The sequence below is a fragment of the Bacillus rossius genome, chromosome 1 (assembly GCF_032445375.1).
Source record: "Bacillus rossius redtenbacheri isolate Brsri chromosome 1, Brsri_v3, whole genome shotgun sequence".
NCBI classification, from domain to species: domain Eukaryota; kingdom Metazoa; phylum Arthropoda; class Insecta; order Phasmatodea; family Bacillidae; genus Bacillus; species Bacillus rossius.
Window position 1 is genome coordinate 309347726 of NC_086330.1, and position 14074 is coordinate 309361799.

Below are 14074 nucleotides of genomic sequence, written 5' to 3' on the forward strand. Positions count from 1 at the left end.
TTGGGTGATTCGTAACAGTAAATCTATACTGATGTCATACAATTACGGTATCGAACATGCGACATGCGGTATCAAGATCGTACACAACAGAAGACGTTTAGTAGATAATAAATAAAGCTCGTAATACTGTATTTTCGGAACTAGCATACTCCATTTGTAGTAGTTATGCCATATTTTCACTACAGCGTACCGTAATATTCACTCATTGTACGAACGTAACCTTGAACGCCATTGGCAGTGGAAAATTACCGTGTTTGCTACTGGGAGAAGCTACACATACGCGTACGGGAATTGTTTGTTTTCAAGCATGCGCGGAAATTCGCGGTAAAAATGGCGAGTAAACAGAAAAAGAAATCTTATAACCAAGTATTTTTAGATTGTTATAGTAAAGAAATTCCGTGGGTTAGGCGTTCAAAAACTGGCGTCAATTATGCTTTCTGTGCTTATTGCTCGTGTGAAATAAATATTTCGCACGGGGGTAGAAATGACTTGAAAGTTCACGAAGGAACAGTGAAACACACAAGGAATGCTTCACTTGGAAGTTCAACCAACATTAGTAATTTTTTTAGTGTTCAAAGTGACGATTTTAGTGTTATTCGAGCAGAATGTTATTTCACATCATTTATTCTGGAACATAACCTGCCGGTGTCAGTAGCAGATCATGCTGGACCTTTGTTGAGAAAAATGTTTCCCAGGAGCGAAGAATCTAAGAAATACAGTTGTGGACGCACCAAAACAACTGCAATAATTGCAGAAATGGCAAGTGAGCGTCAAAATGTTACAGCAGGTATGTTGAAAAAAGTTCCATTTTCAATTGCTACAGATGGGAGCAATGATGATTCTAAGCTTTACCCAGTTGTAGTGACCTATTTTAGTGAGAAAGATTCTCAAATCAAAATGGATTTGCTTGAAATTGTACCGTTAGAGGGTGCTGCAACTGGGAAAAACATCGGGAAAATGTTACTCAACAGTTCAGAAAAGCATTCCATTCCTGTTAGAAATTGCATTGCCCTAGGTTCCGATAATGCATCGGTCATGATTGGCCACAAAAATGGTGTAGCCGCAGAACTTCAGCAACATAATGAAAATATTATTGTTTTGGGATGTGCATGCCATTTACTGCACTTAGCAGCAGAAAAGGGTTCCACAGGGCTTCATGTTCGTGTAGATGAAATCCTTGTTGATATTTACTACTATTTGCATAAAAGTGCTAAACGTAAAGAGCAGCTCAAGAATTTGCAAATCCTCTGTGACAAAAAATCAAAGAAATTCTTGAAACATGTCTCCACTAGGTGGCTATCCCTGGGAGAGTGTATCGGTAGGTTAATAGATTTGTGGCAACCCTTAATGTGGTTTTATAAAGAAGAAGTAGATAGTAAGCTTGAATGTCCAAAAGGTTCTTTACATTTGTACAAAATCCCTAAGAAGTTGCCAGGTAAAGTCGAAGAAAGTTCTTGCAGAGCTTCAGATGAAAACAGAAATGCAGGCTTGTGTTCAGGTGAAAGTTCCTTAAAAAGAACTTCAACTTCAGATAACTTTTGTTATGGCAAGAAGATCAAGCAGTCATGTGAACCAGAAGAGCAAAAAACCATTCCAATTTTGTCACGTCAAGAGAGAGTTTTCATGTTTCTCACTGATGACCTAAATAAAGCAGTTTGTTATTTTTTGTGGCATGTTATTCCTGTTTTTGATAAGACAAATGTTATCCTGCAATCTCAAACACCTCACATACATCTTCTTAGGGGATTGTTGACAGACGTGTTAAAAGAATTGCTTGTGAAATTTGTAAAACCTCATGTCATCAAGACAACACCAGTACTTGATGTTCTGTACAATAGTGCTACAAACCAGAAGTCCGATGAAGACCTAGTTGTGGGTTGCAATGCATCAAAAGTAGTTGCTACATTGACACAGTCTGACAAATCTAAGTTTTACACATCAGTTAGGAATTTCTTTAAACTCTCATGTGATTACATTATTTTGAAATTTCCCTTGAAAAATGAAATTTTAAAGCATGCTGAAGTGGTTAATGTGAAAAATATTGAGAGCTCATCATTTTCTTCAGTGAAGTATTTTGTGGACATGATTCCTGCTGTTCTACTTGGCAAGGATGGGGAGACACGTGAAGAGGCACTAGACATTCTTCAACAACAGTTTTGTTCTTTGCAGGTGGACAATGACATCCCACTGGATTCAGTGGAGAGAATAGACAAGTTGTGGTCTTACATAGGGAAAATAGGTAGTGGTGTTGGTGTTCCTAAGTATGACAGAGTTGCTCATGCAATGCTATCAGTGTTGGTTATTCCACATAGCAATGCTGAGTGTGAGAGGGTTTTTAGCAGCATTAAAAAAAATAGGACCACTTTCAGAGCTTCAATGTCAGACAAAGTTTTAAACAATATATTGTTGGCAAAACGTACTAACAGCATTTGTTATGAACAAGACTTCGATGAAACTTTTCTCAAGAAAGCTAAATCTGCCACACATGTATCCCTGCTGCAGAAAAAATAAATAATGTATTCAAGCACCATGATATGTATCCAGTTACATGCACTTAGAATCATTAAAAAAAAGGTATGTTTCCAAAACCAAATTATTACCATCTTGTTTTTTACAGTTTTTTTCGTGAACATTATATGTGCAAAACAAAATAATTTTTGCCGCGCCTGTATTACGTATAAAAATTGCCTTTCAATGATTGTACTATAATTGTACTATTTTCTTTTGTAAATTGTACTAATTGCTTTTCTGTAAGGTTGGCAGGTATGTAATTGTAACTATGTATTCATGATATCAAAAATCATCATAATTTCTAGGTATTCGGGACACCGAACCACCACCCCAAGAGCCAGCCATTCATCGACCATGTGATGACATTCACGATCCTCGATAATCGCATCTGGTTTCGGAATTTTCAAATCCTCTCAGAAGATGGAGCTTTGTCTGAAATAGGTAAGATCTGTGCAGATACTACAGCATCATAACTCTTGCACTGCTTGGTAAAGTGTCGTTAGTAGGTATGGACCTACGCAGTTGTACAGTATCAACTGCAAACCTTGTATAGTAACTAGTGGTGCACCGATATGACTTTACCGATTACTAATTCGATTACCGATTATGAGAGCAATACAGTAAAACCTCCTTTAACGAATATTCTATTTAACGAAAAAAAACCATGCAAAGAAATAAAATTTTGGTCCCGCTGAACCTCCATAAGATCAATGCTGTTTTAACCTCTAAATACAGAATTTTATTTGTTCCGAAATAGTGAAATTCCCTTTACAACGAACTGCCGCTTTTGAAAAACACGCAAAAATAAACATCTCCTACAAGACATCAGCTATTTTTTTTTGCTTTCACTGTTCTAAATACGTGGGTATAACCTTAAAATAATATGCACCATTGCGGAAGACAATAAATAAACAAAGCACACGTCGTGTATACTTGCCACACTTTTATCAAAATGGCGGGTACATTTAGCGCTAGTGGCGGGAACCTCCCATACCATCGCTCTGGCAAGACGAACAACTAGTATATTTTGTGTTTCTAAGGTTAAAGATGCGCACACACAAATATTTTTAACTATGGTGTAGTACAATTTCCGTTTTTTCAGTTTTCACTGTTTAATTATTTCCACACGTAGTTACGGAAATCAACACGGTACTACTGTAAAATGAATTCTAATCCTAAAAAGCGGCGACAAATTGACATTAAAATAAAATGAGAAATTTTAAATGCAGTTGATGAAGGTGGAAAAAAAAGGTATATAGCTAAACGCTTCGACATCCCGGCGTCTACACTTTCGACCATATTATCCAACCGGGAACAGATAGAAAACAATGCTTCTCTGGTAGGAACAAATTCAAAACGTGTGAAAGTATGTAAAAATGATGATTTGGACAAGATACTTTTTGACTGGCTAATGGAGGCTAGGGCATCTAACATCAACGTCTCTGGACCGATTTTACAAGAAGAGGCACGCCAGGAAGCACTGGGGATGTGAATTGATAATTTCCAAACATCAAATGGTTAGCCATTAAACAAGTGTATTCTATGTACTTTTTCATGTTTGATTCCTCATATCGTATTCAAGTCAGGTATTAAACAGTCAGAAAGACAGTTCTAGCCATTTATGTGAAGCTTTATGATGACTAGAAATATATCGTGCAAAACCTTTATTTAACAAACCCCTTTACAACAAACACAACAAATTTTGGTCCCTTGAGATTTGTTAAATAGAGGTTTCACTGTAATCGGCACTGCTGATTGGTCAGTCCACTACAACCACCATGAGAAATTACTGTTTTACAATGTAAACATGTTGCTTTATTTTGTTCACTTCGGTTTATAGAAAAATGTTTCCACTCTTCACTTTTTTTCTTCCTACTCGCCATCTCACTATAATATTATATAAATGACACAAAACCAATTGTAGCACATATGATTTTATTTATGTTGACTGAATATATAAAATTACAAATACTTTTTCACTTTTCACGTCACACACACAAATAACACAACTGATAATGTTGCAAAAGACGCCCATAAGTTGGTAAAACGCAGTGATAAACTCTAGAAGATATCAGGACTGCGATTATGAACCGCTACTACAACTCGAAAAGATTGATTGTCATAGAATCCACTATAATTGCTTGTGGTATTTCAATTGCTTGCCATCTATTTTACGTCTCTGGCTGTAGGTAATGTACAAGGCCACTAAACAAGAGACAGAACAAAAGACGAAACGTAAACAAACGTGAAGGAAAAATGTATTTTTTATTGTTCGAGGCAATGAGAATTATTAAACTTAACGAAATATCTATAATCATAATCTGACGGAGTTAGATGAATTTTGTAATATATACAAATATTACCTTATTTCGTCCTAAAATGTCTAACAAAATATTACATGGTAAAAACCTACTTAATTACGCCGGGTTGAGAATAGTTAACACTTTGCAGAAGTGCGGTATGTATCGTATTATTAAAAACTAAGGATGGGAAGAATCCACATTTTGGTCGAATCCGAATCCTTGTTCGAATCCTCGGTGTTTGTCATCGAATCTCGAATCCCAGTCCCACACTAAACTTCACCACATGTTATTAAAAAAAATCACACATTTATTTTAAAAAATCACATGTGTATTTATAAAATTATAAAATAAGTGCATAGTGTATACACCTGATATAAAATAAGACAAATAACCTCAAAAACCACACACGTAAGTTTGCATCTGTCTAATTCTCTGTTAAATTAATCCTTCCTATGTTTTCAATAAAATACGTTTGTATAACAGACACCATTAAAAAAAGTTACGTTTTTTCTGCAATGTTATATTAATGAAGGTTGGAAATGATCGAGTAGTTATGCTTATTGACAAATTGTTTATCTTATGTTTGTGCTATTTCCGTTAACTTAATATACGTAGTTTAGGTATACAATTTTCAATTACTACTGTATTTACTTGTGTATAGTGTGCCCTCGTGTATAGCGTGCACCACGATTTTTGCAAAAAATTCCAAAGAAAAAAATTTATAATTTGTTTTCCCCCATAAATAAATTTTACTAACATTTTGTGGTACCTGTTAAGTAATTACTAGGGCACTGAAATTTTCGCGAACCGCGAACTAAAGCGAAATAACGCGAAATGTTAGCATTTTTAATTAAAACACGAAATTCCACACAAAAAACCCTTTTCGCGAAATTGACCCGAAATCTGCTTACTTACATACGATTTTTTGACTGGAAAGGTCAATTAAATCAATAACAACATAGACAACATTTTAAAATCAGTACAGATTCCTAAACACAAATTCCCCACCTAAAGACTAATTTATTAACCACTTTTCGTCTTCGTACATATATCAAAACAAACAATGGCTTTGGTACCAACTGTATAAATACGACTTTTGCGAGACGTTTTGAGTTTGGACGTATCGATTCAAGAATCGAGTTGTATACTTCGCTATCACGTTTACGCTTAAAATCATAGTTTTATTCCTGTATTTCATCAGTGTAACATTTCCATACGACTCGGTCCCATTTACGGTTTATTTAATATGAGAATCGATACCTTAAAATGAAATTACCGCCTGCGAAAAAGTTTTGTAAAACGTGAGAGTTTAGTTTCTGGCTGCACTGATTACTACTACGGCCATGTCAGGGATGCCTACAACTCACATAGTTTCGGTTCCCTGCAAGAATTTCAGAAGATTTCCGAAGTTTTGCGTTTTGGTATTAACGCCACTTCAGCCGCTAAATCAGAAGTTTCCAATGAAAACAAGCATGTTGTGACTAACCTAACCTAACCCTTCGATTTTTTTAATTTCAATTTTTGAGAGAAATCCGAAGTTGCACGAACGTTGTAGGGAACCGAAACTACGTGAGTTGTAGGCTACCGGCCATTGTCACGAGGAGAATAAGAACAAAGGCAAATGTGTCCATGTTATTGTTTACTTAGATCGTGACGCTTTCGTATGAAAGAGATTTTGTGTAAATGTAAGCCTTGTATGCTCAAAATGCCTGAAGTAGTGACTGTTTTCGATTTTGCACTCGAATTTGAAAGTGAAGGCGGTAAATATGTAGTATGGTGGTATTTGCGGAAATAAAAAGTTAAAAATCCGAAATTACTTTTATTATATGCTCTTTCATTTCCTCTTTTCATTAAACCCGGCGGAGATAAGAAATTCCAAATACTTTAGGAGACTGAATTGTCAATTCTGGAAACACATGTTTTTTTTTATTTATGTACATAGGCCTATTCTTTTAATGATTTTTTAAACTCTGATAGTGTTAAAATTACTTTTATAGAACTCAAAATCACTAGTATAATTTTAAGGATTATGATTGTAGTATGGTTTATATTTTTATGTATTGGTTTTTAGAGATGCAGTTTTTTATGACGAAATGAGACTATTTTTATGACGAAATCAAGATATTTTTATGACGAAATCTGTTAATTTTATTTACCATGAAAGTAGGGCCCTAGTAATTACTTACGAAACAAATGATTATTTACATTGATGTGTGGTGATGTGTCAGGAAAATATTTAAATTAAATACTCTTCCACCTGAAAGCGAAACTTTTGTGGCATACTGTAACATCTGAAACGACACGAGCAAGCTAAACTCTGCTGTGTAGACGGAAGATAATGCAGCGCTGTAACGTCAAAACTGGTACAAGGCAGGAGGGAGGGAGGCAGGCAGGAACGGGACTATGACCATCAAGTAACCTTGACAGTTGACAGAACTAAATACCACCACTCCCATCACCGTTGCTAAGCTGGCGTGGAGGACTAGATGACTTCACGGGTAGCTGCTGGGACGAGGAAGTGAAGGAAGTGGGCGGGTGACTTGTGACAACATGCTCTCTCTCTCTCTCATGCACTCTCTCTCTCTCTCTCATGCGCTCGCTCTCTCTCTCTCATGCGCTCGCTCTCTCTCACTTGCTCGCTGGAGGCGACAAGTGGCGAAGTGGCATTTCTCCACCCGGCACTGTTACTAGCTGCTGCGCTGGCTTTCTGTGGAGGGGGAGGTCTAAAAATAAACAAGAGAGACCATGATGTGCGAGCTTGTGAGCGCACGTGTGTGTGTGAGCAGAGTGATTTACAGCGGAGGGGGAGGTCCATACTAAAAGGAAACGTCACCCATCACCCGGCAGTTAACGCCTCCCCGCCTCTCCCTCTCATCTCTTTTCCCCGTGTATAGCGCGCATCCTTGATTTTTTTCCTTTACTTGAGGGAAAAAAGGCCGCGCTATACACGAGTATATACGGTAAAACTCTTAAAAACCCACCTCGAATCCTACGAATCCTCGAATCCATAGGATTCGGTATATTCGACGAATCCAAGATTTGAAAATCCCATCTCTATTAAAAACGTTTCACTTCATTCCAGATAATTTATCTAAATCTCAAAAAATGGTAACATAATATCCTTTTTAGTTAACAGTTAAGATTAAATGAAACACGTAGATAATCGACAAAGTAATCGTTAAGATAGGTAATTGCCGATTACGATTAATCAGAAAGTACCCATAATTGCCGATTACAATTAATCGGTATCCGCATCGGTGCACCACTGATAGTAACTACTATGTACTCTGTGGCTAAGCAAGCCACAGGACCTCTTCACAAGTTTGAGAAAGCGTTAACCTGCTTGCACACTAAATATGTTAGTGTATGTGTACTACACTTAACACTTGAGTAGCTCTCAGACTCTTTGAAATAATCACAATAAGGAGCAAAAATATACATCACTATTTTTTAAGTCTTGGCATGCGGGGTTTTAGAGAGAGAGGTGGTTGGAGATGATTGACATAGTTTTTAAAATACATAGTTGAATGATTGTATGAAATGGAAATTGTTCTAAAGAGAATTCTTTGGTGCTAGCATAAATGAAATCACCATTTACATTATAAGAAAGCAATGTTTTGGAAAAGTGTGAATGTAAAAAATATATATAAATTAGGTTAAGTTTTAAATAAAGAAGGTAAGTAAGGTACTGAAGTAATTTAGAATTGTTTCTAAGCAAATAAAAGCAGATAGTGACACATTTCTAACTGGAAGCGTTAAACTAATCATGTATACAAGGTGTCTACAGGTCCCACATATCTTGGAAGTCACAAAAAAGTAATTGAAGAACTGGTGATGGTCAGAAAAAGTACTTAAATAAACAGTAATGGTCTTGAAAGTTATAAAACTTTAATTTTCAGTAGCAGTTTGCAATTTAGTGTTGTGTTTTAAACACCTCTCTTCAATTTATTGTCACACATTAAATATAAATAATTGGCAACTCTCCATGTAAATCATGCATTGCTCCCAAGTATTATTATTACTCATTTAGACTATTTAGACTTCCAGTTAGAGAATTACAGAGAGCTATTTATTTACCCTCTTTAATCGCATAATCGTCGCACGCGCATAATCTTCGCACCCATGTTTTAGGGCGTCAAAATTTGGATAAAAATTCCCCTCTCGCGTAATCGTCGCATGATGTTTTTGGTCCCGCTATTAGATTCCGAGCTCTTTGTGTAGGTATTTTTTTTCCGTATAAAACGTATTTTAAAGTAGAAATCTAATATTTATTCGCACATTTCCACTTATTTAATTAACGGAAATACGAAGTTGTCTGATGTGTAAATTTTCTTTTAAAGACGTTTTTAAACTTTATAACAACCTTTATCTGTCCGTAACAAGAACGTGATTTGTAACTATACGCACAACGATTGTGCGGGTTAACTCGGTTCCTGACAGAGCGCATGCGTGCATGCAGTCTGCGAGCTATCGATATCAATTTTCAACTACGTGTGCGAGGAATCAACATAACCAAACTGGCGCTGCTTACGTTTTTATAAGCGGTATAAAGCGACTCCTGAGACGTTAAAGATGAAGTTTATAACTTTTAAAAAGTCTTTAAAACATGATTTACATATCAGATTACTGTGTAATAGGATTAATTAAGTTAGTAAGCAGTTTTATCAGAACGAACGGCGTAAACTGCGTAAAGCAATAGGCGTGTTGTAAACAACGGGAATTTATTGCATTACATCAAATGAGGTTAAAACGGGACAGAAATAAAATGGTTCAAATAACGTGAAAACATAAATAACGGTAACTTAAATAAGGGGTTTTGCTGTATCAATTTTTGTAAGTGGAAGATGTAATCGTCCATTTACATTTCTTTTAAAAATGGGGGGGGGGGGGGGGGGGGGGTATATCATATATTAGTGTATCCGGGCCAGATTTTGCAAGTCGAATTATTGTAAAATAAATTCGATTCAAATTGACGAATCGAATATCAAAAAATTCGAACTCAAATTCGGAAATTGTGAATATTTGCAGAACCCTAATGTGTAGGTAATATTTTGGCAACAATGGAAAGCGCTTGCAAAGGCAGGAACAGTCATCAATGGAACAAGCTACAGTTGTGTTGCCTTTCATGTCCCCATTAAATTATGTGAGATGTAAACAAGAAGCGAGCTGCAGATTCTTATGTTTCAGAAAGTTTGTGTAAATGCTTGGCTGTGCCTTGTTCCATCTAAAATATTGAAAATACAATTTTTCGGAGCTGTGACTTCCATGACTGCCGATTAATCAGAACTACATAAATGTGAATGACGATAAGTTAGATTTGAATCTCGAATAGCAACACATTTCCCCTGCACAGAATTACACAGGCAGTATGCAAAAAAGTCACATGTGCTTATAAACATTTGGTATGCCAATCTACATACAGTCAAACTTCTCTGAAACGACCCCTCACGGTTCCCAGGAATAGGGTCGTAATAGAGGGGGGGGTCGTAATAGATGTTTTCCGAAATTTTCAGTTCATTTCAAACCCCCCACCCTCCACAAAATCGCTACTCGCTAAGAAACCAGCCGTACAATGGCAGGATGCTGTCACTCACAATGCTAGACGGCTTCGCTTTAAACCCACTTCAACCTTCATGACAAGTCCATCGCCCTACAGGCCACCTCTAAAGAAAATTAAAGAATATTTTTACTAGTTAGTTTACATGTACGTTTTCTGCTTGCCGTAGTTAAATACACTAGAACCCCGATGTCACAAACCCTGGATTTAACGAAGCAGTGATTTTACGAATACATTCTCGGGAACCGTCAAAATATTGGACATTTTGACGAAAATGTGAAAACCAGAAAAAAAATGAAATAAAATGAAAGATCATTAAAATCTGTTAATTTTAACACACAGCGTATTTTTGTGTCGGCTTTAACACTTCCAATAATGTTCATGTAAGAATAACAAAAAAATAATGGGACATTTCCTTTAAAAAATATGGCAGCATTAGGTTCTGCAACGCGAGTGGGCGCACACGAAGCTCGCCTGGCTGGCTGGCTGGCGGCAGCGGCTTCATGACGCATAAACTCACCCCTCACTCCTCACGGTAACATTCTTCAAGGCTAGCTCATCCCTCCCAGACACACAAACCATCTAGTGTCCTCCCTTATAACACCCCAACTTCGCTCCCCTTTGAAAAACCTTCAGTGAGAAAATGCTCTTTTCACCCTCCCTTCTACCGTAAAATTGGGCTAGTATGAGAGAGGGGTAAGACCGTTGTAAATATTTTCGGACCCCTCCCTCCCCACTAAAACACGCCCAATAAAAGTATGTCAAAATATGTCACTTTTCACACCAAGTTCGAGTTTAGTCATCTATGGCAAGGAATTTACAAGCTTTCAAACTTAAATATAAATGTATTTTAATAGCAAGGGTCCTATGAAAAGAAATGTAGAATCCCGCTGATGCGACCCCTCACGGTTTCCGGAAAAACGGACTTATAAACGGAATGGTCGCAATAGAGAATTCGGGCCAGTTTCTCCCCCCCCCCCCCCCCCCTCCCCAAATATATCCAAATACATAAAATACTCGCGCTAAAGGAATTCGCGTCACGCGAGTTCGGCTATGCTAGCTGGCTGGTGGTTATTTTTGTTCAAAACGTGGCGAAGGAACTTGTGTGGATCAGGTAGAAAACATTCGGCTATAAACGAACAATATAAGAACAATGCTATCCTGAAATGCTGGGACATATTTTTGGAGTATATAATCACAGCGACAGACCGACAGGATGCGCTCCCGCCCTTGCCGTCAGCGATGTTTATTTTCACAGCTCAAGCAATTATCTTTCCCACGTCCCTTCGCAGCGTAAAAGAAAGAAGAAAAAAACACGGAATGCAGATGGAAAATTAACTATGCAGTAAAATAAATATATTTACGGCCCTGCTAAATTTTTCTATTCAATAAAATTCGAGGTATTAGTGATTTTTCAGCAGAAACTGCTGTGTGACTAATAAACAAATTGTATCATAATAACTTAAACTTATAAAGTATTTATTAACGACGAAGGACAGTCGTATAAGCCCATAAAAATATTTATTTTACCGAGAATGGACTATACAACCTGTCTTTTGTCACACGCAGTGTGGGAGGGGAGGAGGATGCTGGCCGGACGAGTTTCTTACGCTCTCGCAGAAGCTACCACAGCGGCTTTTCGTGTGGGCGGGTAAGATAATATGACAGCTGAGACGGCTTTTCGTGCGATAGTGGATGCGCCGAGCTTGGCTAGACACTGCCACGTTGACAGTCCAGCTCTCGCCAAGATAAACGTGAACACATAGCCCCAAACAAAGTGTAACAGACTTGTTTTTCAGCCGATTTTACTCAAATTTTTGACTTTCTCTGCTAAAATTTTTCACGGTATCACAAAAATCGGTCGTATAAACGGAATGGAAAGGAATATACCGAATAAAATCAAGCTGCTGTCACCAAACAAAGCATAAAACGGCCAAATGCGTGGTCGCTTCGTTATTGCTCGCGCGAGAGGTGAAATGTGGAATGTTAGAAGAAAGATAAATGCGGGGGAGACAGACGGCAGCTAGTGTGTTTTCTGCGTGGGGAATAAGTGGCGTAGATTTTTTTTTTATGCTGGGTGAAGTGACCTTTTTCTATCAACCCACGGGAAAAGATAATTGCCAGAGCTGTCAAAATAAACATCGCTGCGGCAGTTAAAACAAGTCGGCACTCGGCAAGAGAAACACAGTAACACGCTACTCACCACAAGAAACTTATTTTCTGTCAGATTTTCTTCGGATTTTCGGCAATTTTTTCACGGTTCCTCGAAATCGGGTTGTAATAGAGAGGTGGTCGCAATAAATGGGGTCGCAACAAAATGGTTTTACTGTACACGTTGTTCATCCTTGGTTTTGAAATAGGTTAGAAGTATACATTTTTCTTTCTAATACCATACTTATCCTTTTTACACACCTTAGACTGGGGTCAGACTGGTAAGCCATAGAGTAATAAAGCAATGCTGGAGCCAGAAAATATTCAAACCAGTGGAAGTTAATGAGGGAGTGCCACACTGGGACAGATTGTTTGCTCGCGATAGAGCAATGTTGAGCCACATCACTGAAAACAAATAATTTTATTCCTGATCGATGATAGCTCAGAACTGCTTGTACTATAATTCACAGGATATTTCCTGTAGAAAGGCTACCTTTTTTTTGTACGTGATGTCGGCCCAGTAAAATAAGGCTTTCACCTTGGATAAAATAATTTAAAGCTTATTTTTTCCAGAGTGCTATGTTGGCCTTGGAAAACAACATATCAAAATACTTGGATTTCTGGTGTTCACATTTTTATTTTTGTTTCTTGAAGTTTTTAAGGTCTACAATTTACACCACTTCACTCTTGCTCATGCTGTAATGCCACATATTGTCATACTGAGCTGGGATTTATTTCACATGAAATAAAAGCGTTTCATATAAAAAATAAATAATATATAAAAATTTAAAAAATTATAAATCCAAAAATATTTTTTGAATACAGTAAAACAATTGACCTTCATTACTCTGTAACTAACATATGGCCAAAATACATAAAACAGATTTTATTTCCTGCATTATGCTAATTACAGTCAATTTCCCTATACTAATAATGCATTCTTTTCCCACCTTGTGCAAAAACATTTCCCACTGTTTACATATAATTAGTGCTGTATTTAGTGGCAAACCATCAGAAAATTTAGAGAAAACAATAAATTCTCAAAATGAATAGCGTGAAGTTTAATTATTAAGCGTTAAAGCATGAGTGTATGGTCACCACAGCTTCGTTCGTCATTGTAAACAACTTACTTTTTTTTTGTGCCACGTGCTATTGTACACCATATGGCCATGAACCAAACGTATGGTGACATAAACATGAAAATTAATAAGTACTTTTCTTAGCATTCCCCTTTAATATTAAATGTATTATGCATGAAAATAAAGGTGAAAACTCATTTTTAAATACACAAAAGAGCGGATTACTGTTCCATTATTAAAATACGTTTTAAGCAACGTACGAGCTTCCTATAAACATGGCGTCTTCTTGCATATTCGGCGATGTTCATTTTAACACATTAGAAACATTCTGAGAAGTCAAATGGCTGCAATGAATATCCAAACAATGCAATCAATGGCAATTTAACTTCTATTCCTCAACGTAAACAATTATACTGATGGTGGTAGCTTTAGACATCTGCGAATTGTGATTTTTCAGTTCGAATTGAATTTGA

At 36.9% G+C, this 14074-nt stretch overlaps 1 protein-coding gene across 1 annotated transcript in view; it reads left to right on the forward strand.

The window, feature by feature from the left end:
• LOC134527888 (ribosome biogenesis protein BRX1 homolog) overlaps positions 1-14074 on the forward strand; it is a 53208-nt gene that overhangs the window by 19966 nt on the left and 19168 nt on the right. The window contains exon 5 of the mRNA XM_063360890.1: positions 2817-2952. Within this exon, the coding sequence (XP_063216960.1) occupies positions 2817-2952 (136 nt within the window). The remainder of the gene's footprint in view (positions 1-2816; positions 2953-14074) is intronic.